This window comes from Salarias fasciatus, chromosome 16, assembly GCF_902148845.1.
Source record: "Salarias fasciatus chromosome 16, fSalaFa1.1, whole genome shotgun sequence".
Taxonomy (NCBI): Eukaryota; Metazoa; Chordata; class Actinopteri; order Blenniiformes; family Blenniidae; genus Salarias; species Salarias fasciatus.
The window spans coordinates 28,041,472-28,056,011 of record NC_043760.1 but is presented as its reverse complement, the minus strand read 5'-3'; the positions used below and the strand labels follow the sequence as shown (position 1 = coordinate 28,056,011).

Genomic DNA, 14,540 nt, shown 5'->3' with positions numbered 1-14,540 from the left:
AGAACATTCTGGCCTCATAAATGTTAAAACATATTTTTTATGTTTTTGGAAATTAACTTTTGTCAGTTGCTTTCAATAGTTTTGATTTTATTTGTTTTTCTTTTAATTTTGCTGTGAATTTTAACTTTTTTGAAAAACTAAACTGTATAGTAAACGTACATAATAAGATAATATAATTTTATAGTAAATGAATACAAACAGACAAAAAGACACAATATAGAAAACAGATGCATTACATGCACGACTAACCCGTCAGTCCAGGATTTCCTTTAGGACCAGCTGGTCCTCGTTCTCCCTTCACACCAGTTACTCCAGGATATCCCATCAACCCTTGTTCTCCTTTCACACCTGTGATAGAAAAAATAATGAGGAGACAGAAAATTACTTTTTCAGGTTGGAAGATTTAACAGTTCACAGCAAAATCTGAGTAAACTGGAGTGGCTGAAATAAGTCAAATTAAAACTACTCTGAATAGAAGACTTTCCAGCTGTTATATTAGGGTTAGGGTTGGGGTTAGGGTTAGGGGTTATATTCCAAGCACAAGCTGTTGTTAAACTTCAAAAAGTAATCCATACCTTTTTTCCCGAACACGCCATCCAGCCCCCTGTATCCCCCTGGACCATAATCGCCTTTGAATCCTTTTAGACCAGGTAACCCAGGAAACCCGTTTAATCCCGGCTGACCCTTTTCTCCAGACAGACCCGTCACACCAGCGTTCCCCCTGGATCCCGGGAAACCTGAGAAACAAGTTATTTAATCTACTAAATTCAGATGGCCTCAAAATATATGAAACAAATTGGAAAGGAGGTTTAGTCAAAGTTTTTCTGTCCCACCTTGTAATCCGGGCGATCCTTTAGCGCCCGGCTCTCCACTCAGTCCGGGTCGTCCTGGTTTCCCATCCGGTCCTACGGGGCCCGGAAATCCTGCCGCTCCGGGTTGACCGTAGTCGCCTTTATAATTAAAACATTGTACCGTTTCAGACTTCTTTACAGTGAAGCGACACCTGGAGGTCGACGGTCTTTCAGTACACCAGAGCGAGGACGCACCTTGAGGCCCCTGGAAGCCTTTCAAACCCACCGTCCCTCGAACCCCCGGCTGGCTGTTGGGATCACCAAAATCTCCTTTCTGTCCTTTAAGTCCCGGCACTCCAGTTGATCCGATGTTGTCTACACCTAATGTGAAAACAATCAGAAACCATGTCTGTATGTTCCAGACTCTTTCTTAGAAAGTGAAGATGGAGGAAATACATTGTAGGGATCGTTTAAGGTGTAATCTACACCAATCAGGCTTCACTAAATTTATTCAAATATTGGGCAGGTAACCACCTGGATGCTAATGAACCTTTGAAGGTACAACATTGAGCCAAGCAGCAAGAATTCTGGCAGAAGACCTTTTATTTACCCAAAAAGAATGAGAGTAGACTTTGAAAAGTAAAAGCTCATCTTCAGCTGCCATATTCTTCAGACTTAAAGGTATAGTGGATGATGTTTTAGCCAATGAATGGCGTGATGCGAATCTCAACTATTGGTCCTCCAACATGTCAATGACGCTGGAGAAATGCTTGCGACAGTTGATAGGCGTTTCCTCGGGAAGAGCAGTGGAGCATGATAGGATGGTGCCTTTTTCAAAAAGCGAGTAACAGACGTTTGGCTTCGACTTTTGAGAAAATCGTCCACGATACCTTTAATCTGAGACTTATTTTGGAAGGAAGAAAGGTTCAAACAACAAGAATAGTCAACAAAAACTCCACATTCAGATTGTGATTACCTACTATACCGCATTGGAGTGTCTGACTTCCTCACACTCACCGGGTCAACTTCAGGAACAAACTATTCTTGTGAAGTCCTCAACATGGAAAGTCCTGTACTCGAGGTTTGAGTTAAACAAGTAGACCAAAAGTTGGGTTTACCTGGTGCGCCGCTGAAGCCCTTCTGTCCTTTCAATCCGTCCAATCCATACAGACCCTTAATTCCAGGGTAACCTGCAAACAGGAACATGAGAAGCAAGAAATAGTGTGACTAGAAGAGAAAGAAGAAAAGAAAATAATAGTTTGTTCTGGTTCCAGATCATCTCGTCACCTTTGCCTCCAGGGAAACCAGGAGAACCTGGACGTCCGTCTTTTCCGGGGATTCCCGGAAAGCCTTTTTGACCCTGGTTACCAGGAACACCGCTCTGCCCGTCTGAGCCTGCAAAACACACATTTTCACGTTGATGCAGGACGATGTCTCCATCATGTCCTCTTAGAGAATATTTCTGTCTGTTTTCTTGTACCCGGGTATCCGGCTCCTCCGGGATCGCCCCGCTCTCCTTTCCTTCCGTCTATTCCACCAAAACCCGGAGTCCCTCGATCACCAGTCGTTCCCAGCAGCCCCGGGTCGCCTGTTCGAGTCGTCGAGTTGAAGGTCACGTTAAACCAGAGCCAGAAGAGAACAAACGATGCCATCTAAAACAATGTCTGTACCGATCTGCCCTGTGAATCCCAGCTCTCCTCTCAGTCCTGGGAATCCTGGGAGGTCGATGCGAAGACCTTTTTCACCTGGAATTAAAAAAAAACAAAAAAAAAAAAAACAACAGCTTGATATATTTTAACCAGCGTCCCTGGACAGAGCTGAGCTGTGTTCAGATCCACCTGCATGTGGATTAAATCGCAGGCGGTACCTTTAAAACCCTTCTGTCCTTTGTATCCCGATGCACCGTAGGCGCCGGGGCTCCCTTTACCTCCCTGAAACGAGATTAAACTGCTTTACCGCGGCGTCTCATCGCGAGACAACGTGACCTTGAAGAGAGCAAAGTGTGTGTTACTCGGATCTGTTTGGTTTGCTCACCGTGTTGCCAGGCATCCCATCAAATCCCATAATTCCTCGGTTTCCCGTCAGCCCCGGCATTCCCTTGATGCCCTGCAGCCCCTCCGCGCCCGGATCTCCATGGTAACCTTTCACACTGCTGGGGTCTCCGGGAAGACCGTGGGATCCCTCGAGGCCGGGCACTCCGGGGAAGCCCTTGAATCCTGTTAGAAACAGGAAGTCGTCAGCGAGCCGGCAGGCGGCCACAGAAACGAGAACTGAAGAGAAAATCACATTAGACAGAAGCTGCTCACCTCTGGGTCCAGGGAAACCTTGACCTCCCCCAGGTCCCGTGTCACCCTTGACTCCCTTCATGGTGTTAATAATCTGTTTATTGATTATGGGTTTGTCTCCCGGCAGCCCCGGCTGACCTCGGTCGCCTACAGCAGAGGGTGAATAGAGTCAGTCCAGTGTCTACGAGCAGGACTGACTGTTAACACTACCAAGAACCGCCTCACCTTTCTCTCCAATCTGTCCCATGAGTCCTTTCGGGCCCGCTTGGCCTGGATCCCCGACCTGTCCTTTCAGCCCTGAGACGCCCTGAAGGCCTTGGGTTCCTTTGACACCTTCAAACCCGCCCATCCCTGGAGAGCCTTTCTTCCCTAAAAGGAAAGAAATCCAGAGAAACAAGCGTCTTACCAATGAAGCCTGAAGTATGTTGAAAAACTCCATGATGGCCACAGAGTCAGGATGCTCACTTTACGCAGGAACAAATTATCCAGAGGATCTAGGTTTGGAATGAGGCCCCATCCACACGAAGACCAATCCAGGCCAAAACTCAAAAATATTTGATCAATTCACCCTGTCATCCACACGAATTCAGCATTCCGTGGATCTGAAACCGAACATTTTTGAAACCGGGTCCCAGGGTGAACAGATCCGAAAACTGTTCCATGGATCCGTAATGACTCCCGTTTTGGAGCGTTTCCTGATACGCTTGCGTCATCGCGCTACGTCGTAACAAATACGCAGAACACTGTAAACAACAATAACAATGGCGCTGTGCAGTGTGGCAGACGTCCTGCTGAAGACTGCGAGCCTTTGCACTCCTTCAGTACCACCAGATACAACAAATCGACATGGAGAACGCCATGCTTCATGTAATTTTTATTTTTTTAATTGTAAATATACACCTACATGGCAAATATTATGCTACAATAAGCTAACAGTTTCTTTCAAACACTTTAAATTTCTCACAGATACTGATAGTTTTTACAGCCTTTTTGTTTTCAGAGTCTTTTAACATTTTTATACAAGAGAGTACAACATTTTTGTGGTGGGTAAATGATGACTTCTGCCTGCTATATTTGCATTTATGAATAAAGAATTTGATTTTAGGATTAGTAAATTGATGATAAAAAATCCGTCCTTTTCCTGTTTTCTGAAGAAACAAACAAAAAAAACCCCCCACATTTTCACACCTCAAAGTAAAGTCCTTGTCTACATTATTAATTACAAAGCGACAGAATTCCTTCCAAAAGATCTTGGAGTCGTCACGTTCATTAGAGGTGTCGAGTTGTTTCAGGGTGATTTCCGCAGAAAGAACAGTTCACATCAACGTCCCTTTATATTCTGTCATGAAGTGGTCAGCAGGATGCTGCTAGGCGGAGTTGCTATGATATTGCCATGTATTTCCGGCGGTTGTCAATGAAGCGCCACCTAGCGGCCTGGCGTGTTACTGCAACGTTTCGGCCATTTTGAAAACAGTCCTGTGGACGGTCAGAAATATTGAATCAACTCCGTCTTTATGGGCAAACGGTTTTGGAACTGTGAGCGTTTTGGCTTCGTGTGGACGGGGCCTGAGACCGATCGAGGGACCAACCTTTCATTCCCGGAGGTCCCGGACGTCCACTGGCTCCGAACCATCCCGGATCTCCAGACGGTCCCAGGTCTCCAGTGGCGCCGATGCTGCCGTACTCTCCGGGAGTCCCCTTCAGTCCGACTGGACCCGGCGCTCCGGGGTCTCCTTCAGCCCCCCTGCTTCCAGTCAGACCTGGTCCCAGAGGCCCCCGGGTGTCAGCGAGAACATTTCTGTGTGTGTGTGTGTGTGTGTGTGTGTGTGGGTGTGGGTGTGTTCTCCTGACCTGGCTGTCCGACTGCACCGCGGGGTCCGGGTTGACCTGCGAAGCCCGGATCTCCGGGGAAGCCGTACCTCCCAGCCGGACCTGGTCGTCCTTCCTCTCCCTGCAGGCCGGACGGTCCGCTGGTCCCCTTGAAGCCGATCATACCGGGCATGCCGACCATTCCTGGACCGGAAGACGATAAATGAACAAACCTTTCCTTTTTTCTGTTAACGGTGAAACCATCGCCCACCCTCGTATCCGGGGTTTCCTGGTTCTCCGTTCAGCCCTCTGTCCCCCTGCAGTCCAGGCGGTCCTCGGTCCCCCGGCGGTCCAGGTGAAGCTCCCAGGACCTCTCCGTGGAAACCCTTCTCTCCTCTGTCCCCGTACCGGCCGGGCACGCCGTTCAGCCCGGGGATCCCGACGGACCCCTTGGTTCCAGGGACGCCGAAGTCTCCGCGGGGGCCGGCGAAGCCTGGCGAAGGACACGCATGTGAGAAACCAGAGCTGTGACGTCAGGGCGTGTCCATGTCCCACATCCTGACCTCGTGGTCCTGGAGCACCGCCTCTGCCTCGTTCACCCAGCAGCCCTTTATCTCCGTACGCTCCAGGAAGACCAGGGGATCCTTTTGGCCCAGAAACACCTGAAGGGACAAAATTACAACATTTGTTCCATCTGTTCGGCTCAAAACCGTCGTCCTGACAACTTGCTGGGCCTCATGTTACCTGAGACCCCTGGTAATCCACTCGGTCCTGGAGGCCCAGGCAGTCCAGGGGGTCCGGGGTAAGTATCGCAAGGGCCTGAGAAGAAATCAGAGGATTTCAGTCTCCGAGACTATGAGTAAAAAAACCCCACAAAAACACAAAAACACAACGACTACTAACTACTGTGATGCAGGTGAGAGTGACGGCTGCCCAGCGTGGAATCTGTTCAGAGCTTTATCTTTACTTTACCTGACATTCATCACCATCACACAGACCGGAGAACAACCCCACAGGCCTCATGCACACGCTCACAATAATCCACAAGCCAAGCAACGACACGGCTGCTACAGAGACACGAAAACGTTTTTATACCAGCTACCTGTCACATCCACCTGTCCTCCGTCTCCTGCGGGACTACAGCCGCCTTGCAGTTGCAGAGTGAGAGAGAATGGAAGAGAGAGGCATTCGGAACAAGAGTTATTCAAAAGCACAAGCATGATTTCAAACAAGCTTCAGCTGCAGCTGGTTTGAAGGATGCAGCCCCGTGCATCAGGGAGACATCAGGAGGCGGAGAAGGAAGAGTCAATAAAAATGGCAGATATTATCCTGTCATGCTGACTTTTGTTTTACGTCCACATTTGTTTCATGACAAGCTGATTAATCTTCATTCGCTTCTTATTCCGCTGCAGTAAATTACAAAAGAGAGCTTTTTAATAGAGGCAAAGCCAAATGAGATTCTTAGTAGAGTGAAAACGAGATGATCCCATTTGAAGGCTTGAAGGAGGAATATGAAACAAGGAAAATGCAACTGAAATCCAACGAGGACGGATTCTGTCTGCTGCCTCTCACCTGGGGCGCCAGGTGTCCCTTGAACTCCGGGGTACCCCGGGATGCCGTCGTCACCGGGTAAACCGGGCTGACCTTTGAAGCCCACAAGGTCGGCGCCGGGCTCCCCCCTCAGGCCGTCCGCGCCGGGCCGACCAGGGTTACCCGGGTAGCCTTTGTCTCCTTTTTTCCCGCTGACCCCCTCGCCCTGTCGAGTCGGCACAATTAGAACACCGAACCAGAGACGCCACTCAGAGGGCGGACACAGCAGCGATTAGTTTAGTGGCACATGTGACCACGGCGGTCTGAAAGCACTGTGCACAGTCAGCCACACACACACTCGACCGCTCCAGGTATCTTTGACCAATCAGAAGAGCCCCTGAGGCTCTAACCGTGATTGGTCGAGGGGCGTTCGTCCCACGTTCTTGTGGGAGGGGCTTAACTTGCGTAAGGGCGTGATGTCAGAGAAAACAGGACAGGATTGGCTGTGCTGGGTTTCAAATCGCGATCTTAGATGGGTCAAATCACCATCAAGATGGCGGAGATGCCGAATCCTGCCTACAGCACCTTAAATTTGAAGTTTACCTTTAGCTTTAATTTTGTTTACCTGTTTCATTGATTTATTGATTTGTTTTTAATCAATATTATGCTCTATCTATTCCTGCTCTCTATTTTTAGACTTTGGTGTGTCTATTTACTTTTAGTCAATCATTTCATCCGCCGCCCTGTCTTGTCTCCTCATGTCCTGCATGACTTTTTCCACGTTTGCCTTATTTTTAAATGCTGTGAAGCACTTTGTGAAGACTGTTCTTAAAGGTGCTGTATAAACAAAAAGGTGTTGTTCGCAGTGGTTCGCAGTAAAATCATGTTTTTTTTTTAAAATGCAGACTCGATTTTTGTATTTTTTGGTGACAAAAGTGCCTCTTAAAGGACAGAGCAGCTCGTAGTTTGTCTTCTCAAAGCTTCTTCGTGTTCCTCTATGTCGCCTGACGAGTGCTGATGAGGACAGAGAGATAACCTCAATTTAATCCAAGTGAAGAACGGCTTCAGAGGAAAGTGGAGTTTCATTCAATCTGGACTCATTTATTCAGTACTGCTAATGACGCTGGTTCACCAGTGTGTTTTAAATAAGGAGAGCAAGGAGAAAACAAAACATTTGAAAGGGCTTATCAGCTAAAACAGCAAAAATTATAGCCTAACTGGCTAAAACTGGTTATATAATTGTTGAAATATGCTAAAAAATGCCAAAAACAGGTACATTTTATAAGAGTTGGTTATTCAGTGTTACAAAAGCAACAGATTTTCAGTTAAAGGATATTTAATTAATTTTATTTGCTGTAAAATGGCTCTTTTGAGCTAAAGGTTGCAGATCTCTGAGCTGGATGCTCTCACACCGTTGAGGTAACAGTGGATCAGTGTGTCGTGGATCAAAGGGATCGAACACCATACGACCGGAGGTGATCCGGTCTCCAGCTGAGCCACGGCAGCAGCACAGTGCAGGTGAACTGAAAATCATCGCGTTGGAAATAATTAGTGATGAGCGGAGAAAGGCGGTGAACTCACCGGAAGGCCTCGGCTGCCAGGAAACCCAGGAAGGCCGTTTAGGCCGACGGCACCCGGAGTGCCCGGCTCGCCATCTGTCCCTGAATCCCCCCGGTCACCGGCGTGTCCTGCGGGGCGACAGCAACACATTCACAGACACAGACACAGCGATGGCAGCCCACTCATGTCTCTGCTGGCGGGGAGAGACGAGCTGAAACGAATCCTGCACCTTTCTGCGTGACGGCAAGAGTATCCCCTTTTTTGCCTTTCGGTCCCGGCTCTCCACTGAGTCCCGCAGGTCCCTGTGAAGGAGTTAACGACGGTTTGGAATTCAGAACGAAGGAGGAACGTCTGAGAGCGTCTTCTCTCTTACTGGGTAACCGTCCTGCCCGTCGCGGCCCTGGTCTCCCTGGTCGCCCTGACGACCAAATTCCCCCGTCATCCCGGGGTCACCCCGAGCTCCGGCGGGACCAGGTGATCCCGGGATGGCGTTGCTGCACAGACAGTCTCCGTGGTCTCCTGAACACGCACAACCGCAGCAACAGGTCAGATCGCAGCCCTACTGGTTTCTGGAGTTTTTGCCTGAAACGGATGCAAAAACAAAACTCTGTTCTGGATCTCGCTCATCGTATGCCACCTTTGAGTCCCTTGGATCCCGCGTTTCCGGGCCTCCCTCTTCCTCCCGGCGCTCCTTTGAAGAGATTCGCCACTGCAGACAGAGAGCGCAATAGAAGAACCTTCAATAGAGAGGGAGAAAGGCGGCGGCGAGGCAGCTCCGACCACTCCGTGCTTCACTCACAGCTTCCCGGAGGCCCCGGAGGGCCCTGGTCTCCGGGGCGCCCGTCCACCCCGGGACGCCCAGGGATGGTGGCAGGAAGACCTTTCTCCCCCTGCTGGCCCTTTTCTCCTCTTTCTCCTTTGAAACCGAACGGCCCAAAGTAATCCCACGCTGAAAGACAACAGAGGAAGTTCAGGCTCTGATGAAGAAATGAAATCTTTGGCTTGTTCAGTAAAGTCATCCAACTCCAGCGCCGGACGGAGCTCTGCCGCCATCCTCTGGTCACTTCTGGCTCTCAGGAGGTACAAGAACATTTTCCAGCTGAAATGAAGCAACCTCTCGTGGACAAATCAGGAATAGCAGCCTCTCAGATCAACTCATGTCAACCAAGACAGAATTTCCATCTTCACTTATGCTCCAGGTTTCCTTTATCCAGAGGTGTCAAAAGTATTTGCATTCACTACTCAAGTAGAAGTGTAGAAGAAAACGTTCAAAAAGACTTTTGTAGAAGTTGAAGTATCAACTCCAGCTTTTTACTCAAGTAAAAGTATAAAAGTAAAGGTAACGTGAGGGGAAAAAATGGCTACAGTGCAACAGTAAAATACATTTTCTAAAAGGTTATAACGACTAATATCCCAAAATTTGGAATGCACTAGAATAGGCTATCTGTTTCCACCTCATATGTCCATTGAAAAGGAATGCATTTCAGTAAATATATTACAGAACCGTGTGTGTACTACTGACAATTAACATGTGTTTCATGGAGCAGCAGATATGATGACTAGTTGTTGTGATGGTGCAAATAGTAAAACATCAGATGCATATTATCAATTCACCTTTTTTATTAGCAGGTAAAATGAACGAAACCTGTAGTCTGCTGTTGAACAGTGATCCAAGACATACGACCAATGAGACAACAAGGAGAATGTTCTGGAGTGGCTGAGTCAGAGCCCAGACCTCAATCAGGCTAATTTAAGGAGAAGATGTAACAGGCACTTCTAACATAAAGACTGACATCAGTCAAGAAAAGGACTCATCCAACCCACAATTAAATTAATTCTATTCGGAGGGCGGAATTTATCTGGTAAGCGGGAATAAAAACAAGTTGCAATGAAGTAACGAGGCAGTTTTTAAAATGTAAGGAGTAGAAAGTACAGATAATTACATGAAAATGTAAGGAGTAGAAGTAAAAAGTTGTCCAAAAAATAATTACTCCAGTAAAGTATAAATAATCAAAATATCTACTTAAGTAAGGTAAGTATTTGTACTTCGTTACTTGACAGCTCTGCCTTTATCTCTACAGTTTTGTGTCTGTTGTTATTTTAATTTTAGTTCTTGTGAGTCTCTTTGAAACACAGTTTTTGATATAAAAAAAATACTTTCACTCTAAAACCTTCAAAACGTGTATGACAACAGCCTTGAAGATTTTGCTGTAACACATCTAATGATTCTTTAAAATTTCAATGACTGAAGATTGCTGCTGAAATTCATGTTCCTGGGTTGCCATTTCATAATATCTGGCTGTATTTTCTGTTTTCTGAAATCGATTTTTACATCTTGTGAAGAATGGAGCTTTTTACCAACTTGTTTCTATACAAAATAGAAATTTTTCAATTGATGACTGTATTTACATACAGCAACAATATTTCAGTCCAGTTATGCAATAAATTTGATTCCACATGTCTGAACTGTCCTGGAATCTGTCCGTCAACTCTTCAGCTCCTCAACACTTTATTGAGATGAGACTGGAGTCCACAGACCGGGACCGGCGTCAATAACAGCGTTTCCCCGGCAACGGGCCCAGTTCATCAAGACACCTGCTGCTGATTTCCTGCATTCCTCCAACATTCATTTTTAACACAATCTAATGAAAAATGAAAGTGAAAGTTTGGATTCCTGGAGAAAACAACAACTAAACGAAAAGTTTGACCTGACATTTAGTTTAGTTTATCCTTTATTTGAAAGAGACAGTGTACAGAGACATTAAGCTAAAAAAAAAAAAAAAAACAAAAAAACAAAAAACAGACATGTTCTGCACCAGATTACAGCTGCATAGCTAGTTTCCATCTGCAGTCCCTATGTTACATAAATTAATTACAGTGAAAACTACCAACAATAAGAATAGTTCATCCAAATACACTGACCCACTCACACTTTGCATGTATGGACATATGCACACACACACACGCACACACACACTGTACACACACTGATGCTGTAAAGCACATACATAGTGATACTCTAATACATACATCCTGACCTACACAAAAAGCAAGTACAGTTGCACACATTACAACAATAATAACCATAAGTATTTACAAAATGCAACACTCATATTATGTGCCTCCCCTTATCTGTCTGTTTATTTAATTCATTAGGTCCATATGTTACTTGATTTTGAAAGAAAGGGCAGCTCTTTCACATTTATAATGATAATAACAACAACAACAACAACAATGATAATAATAATAATTATAATTATTATTATTATTACTTATTTTGTTATTTTATTACATTTTGTTATCGCTGATATATTTGTATTAGTAATAATTTTATTATATTTTTACTAACTATTGTTATGATTATAATTATTATTCACTTCATCAGTTTAATTTTCCTTGTTCATATATCAATATTTGTCTTATAACAATACAAAAATGTCTATTTTTATTAATTATTATCAATATTGTTGTTAGTATTGTTACTATTATTGTTCTTGTTGGTGTTATAATTAAAGACAACGTTAAAAACTTGTTCTAATAACAGTGGAATGTTGGGAAGATTTCAAAGCTGCACTGAATTTCAATACATTCCTAAAACATTACATGATATTTCTGATAATGTGTCCTGTAGGACATTCATTATTTATCATTGTTTTTAGGACATTAGGGCAGTTAGTTCTTTAATTTCTGATTAATCACAGAATTACAGTGATGGTTTGATTAGAAAACTGTATTTGACCTAGACATTGAATGAATTAAGTCTACATGACACTTCATGTTGATAGAAAAGTCAGCTCTTTATTAATTTGATCACTTTTTATAATCATTGTTACTTTATTTTCAATAATTTTTTTTACACATTTTTGTTAATGTTATTTACTTATTTACTTTTTGTCACTATTATCAATAGATTTTTAATAATATTTTTGTTTTTTGACAGTGTGAACACCTGACCAAAAACAATTAACTTTTTCTTATCATTGTTGCTATATTTTCAATGCTTTTTTTTTTCAAATTTATGTTAATGTAATTTACTTATTTACTTTTTGTTACTATTATCAAAAGATTTTTAATAATATTTTTGTTTTCATTACTACTATTATTTTTAATATATCCTTAATACTAATATAATGTTTACTAATGACTATTTTTGATATTTTTAAATTCTAATATTTGTGCTTTTTGACAGCGTGAACGCCTACCCAAAAATAATTAACTTTTTCTTATCATTGTTACTATATTTTAAATGCTTTTTTCTTTTTTTTTTCTTTTTTTTTTTCAAATTTTTGTCAGTGTTATCTACTTATTTACTTTTTGTCACTATTATCAATAGATTTTTATTAATATTTTTGTTTTTATTACTATTTTTATTTTTAATATATCCTTAATACTAATGTTTACTAATACTGATGTTTACGAAAGACTATTTTTGATATTTTTAAATACCAATATTTTTGTTTTTGACAGCGTGAACACCTGACCAAAAATAATTAACTTTTTCTTATCATTGTTACTATATTTTAAATGCTTTTTTCTTTTTTTTTTCTTTTTTTTTTTCAAATTTTTGTCAATGTTATCTACTTATTTACTTTTTGTCACTATTATCAATAGATTTTTATTAATATTTTTGTTTTTATTACTATTTTTATTTTAATATATCCTTAATACTAATGTTTACTAATACTGATGTTTACGAAAGACTATTTTTGATATTTTTAAATACCAATATTTTTGTTTTTGACAGCAACCAACCAACCAATCACCCAACCAACCAATTAACCCTCATTCCCCCCCCCCCCCCCCCCCCCCCCCCCCCCCCCCCCACACACACACACACACACACACACACCACCACATCCCCCCAGCCCACTCCACTGGCTCCCGGTCAAGCAGAAACCTGTACATCTTTCAGTCTACCCAGTGGCTCCATAACTCTCTGACCTCCTGCACATTCTAACTCCTGACTTCTCCCTCAGATTCGCCTCCTTCCACCTTACAGCGCCCCCTGCCCACCACACCACCATGGAACTCACTACCAGCTGATCTCTGTAACTCTGACACTCTCCCTTCTTCACATCAAGTCTCTGCTGCCTTATTACTCAATTTTCTCTATTTCTCTCAGTTTCTTTTTTTTTTTTTTACTCGATCTCAGACTCCTGGAGGTTCATATATCCTGACCTGACCACTACGGCTTCTTTCTTCTTATTCGTCAAAAAATACCAAAACTGCTTTACTCGCTTCCATATTCCCTTACATCCTTCTTTAACTTTCTCTTTTAGTCTCTGCACTGGACGTTCATCCATACAGAACAGTCCCCAAATCAGTACATATAGGCCCTTTATCATCAGAAAATACATTAAAAGACAAAACGGACCTGCTACAACAAACGGAACACTTACCAACACTATAAACGCCATTATTGCAAAAGAAAACGCCAGCATCACATTTTGTTTAAACTCTGAATGGTCCTCAGAGTCAGAGGGAATTGGGTAGACTGGAATCTCCATGTTTTCTGCTGTTCTGTCTCTCTCGGGAGAACTGAATGAACTGAACTGAACTGAGTCTGCTGTGATGACATCACATGCTCAACCTGAGAGCTCTGTGATGTCATCACCACCAGAGGCTTGTTGCCATGGCAGCAGGAGCCGTTCTGTTGTGTAGATGGACTCAGGCTAAGCCAGACTGATTCGCCTGCTCGTTCCATCTTATAAACTGAAATTCTGCTCCCCAGACATCTCTTACACACAAACCCTTGACATGACCGGCGAAAAATGTTATAAAATGGAAAAATTAACCCCATCTGCTCTCTAGCGCCACCTAGAAACACTAAAATGTTCACTACGGCCCGCGGGAATGTCATAGAGAGATGACACCAACACTCACGCATTCGTCTCATCGAGATCTAAAATTCACACACTGACATGTCTGGCCTAAATCCAACAGAAAGTCCGTGATTTCCCTTTCAAAGTAAAATTTTACTGAAAATCACTCCTCACGAAAGGATTACTTCCTCCGAGACCGTTTGTCGCACAGACATCAGAGTAACGTGACATGATAGAGGACAAGTTTCTCTACAAAACTTGTTTAAAACTTTGTCAAAAGTCTCACGGTGTGGATTTTATTAGCCCTCAAAGTTGGGTGTCTGAAATCCTGCCTTGCTCCTGCCCTCATCCGCTACAATGGGAAAACACGTAACAAAGAAAAAAGTTGCCGTTTTCCAGCACCTCAAACAAGTGACGACTGTGGCAAAACCGTGAATCCTACCAACAAACCGAGCACACGTGAAGCATCACAAGGTCCTTCCGAACAAGATAATGTAACATATGTGGGGAAGATTTCATGATATATGGCAGTTTTCACAAGAGAGAAAAGGTGTGCGCTCTACTCCTCTCTGAATTTTTTTGCTCTCAGTTATAATGGAGCCGAATGGGGGAAAATCTTGCGCTTCTCACAAACTGAGGTTTCTACGGTCTGCTCGGCTCTGAAAGCCTCACCAACTGAAAGACAACTAATTTTCCTATCAAATGAGATAATTTTTGTTCAGTTTTGCCCAAAGGGAATGGAT

The 14,540-nt window shown here is 43.6% G+C and overlaps 1 protein-coding gene across 4 annotated transcripts in view; it reads right to left on the bottom strand.

Moving 5' to 3' along the window:
* Positions 1-14,540, bottom strand: part of col4a2 (collagen, type IV, alpha 2) — a 58,923-nt gene that overhangs the window by 4,582 nt on the left and 39,801 nt on the right. For 2 of the 4 annotated variants that reach the window (XM_030112578.1, XM_030112581.1), the window contains exons 20-43: positions 8,775-8,924; positions 8,613-8,684; positions 8,349-8,494; positions 8,205-8,277; positions 7,997-8,103; positions 6,458-6,641; positions 5,985-6,032; positions 5,630-5,704; positions 5,449-5,547; positions 5,157-5,378; positions 4,928-5,089; positions 4,666-4,836; positions 3,302-3,445; positions 3,098-3,223; positions 2,826-3,007; positions 2,659-2,722; positions 2,462-2,536; positions 2,272-2,379; positions 2,079-2,186; positions 1,910-1,981; positions 1,047-1,172; positions 834-950; positions 576-737; positions 250-348 (exon numbers count right to left, since the gene is read on the bottom strand). In XM_030112578.1, coding sequence (XP_029968438.1) covers positions 250-348; positions 576-737; positions 834-950; positions 1,047-1,172; positions 1,910-1,981; positions 2,079-2,186; positions 2,272-2,379; positions 2,462-2,536; positions 2,659-2,722; positions 2,826-3,007; positions 3,098-3,223; positions 3,302-3,445; positions 4,666-4,836; positions 4,928-5,089; positions 5,157-5,378; positions 5,449-5,547; positions 5,630-5,704; positions 5,985-6,032; positions 6,458-6,641; positions 7,997-8,103; positions 8,205-8,277; positions 8,349-8,494; positions 8,613-8,684; positions 8,775-8,924 — 2,892 coding nt within the window. The remainder of the gene's footprint in view (positions 1-249; positions 349-575; positions 738-833; positions 951-1,046; positions 1,173-1,909; positions 1,982-2,078; positions 2,187-2,271; positions 2,380-2,461; positions 2,537-2,658; positions 2,723-2,825; positions 3,008-3,097; positions 3,224-3,301; positions 3,446-4,665; positions 4,837-4,927; positions 5,090-5,156; positions 5,379-5,448; positions 5,548-5,629; positions 5,705-5,984; positions 6,033-6,457; positions 6,642-7,996; positions 8,104-8,204; positions 8,278-8,348; positions 8,495-8,612; positions 8,685-8,774; positions 8,925-14,540) is intronic. The other 2 variants (XM_030112580.1, XM_030112582.1) reach the window with 2 other exon arrangements.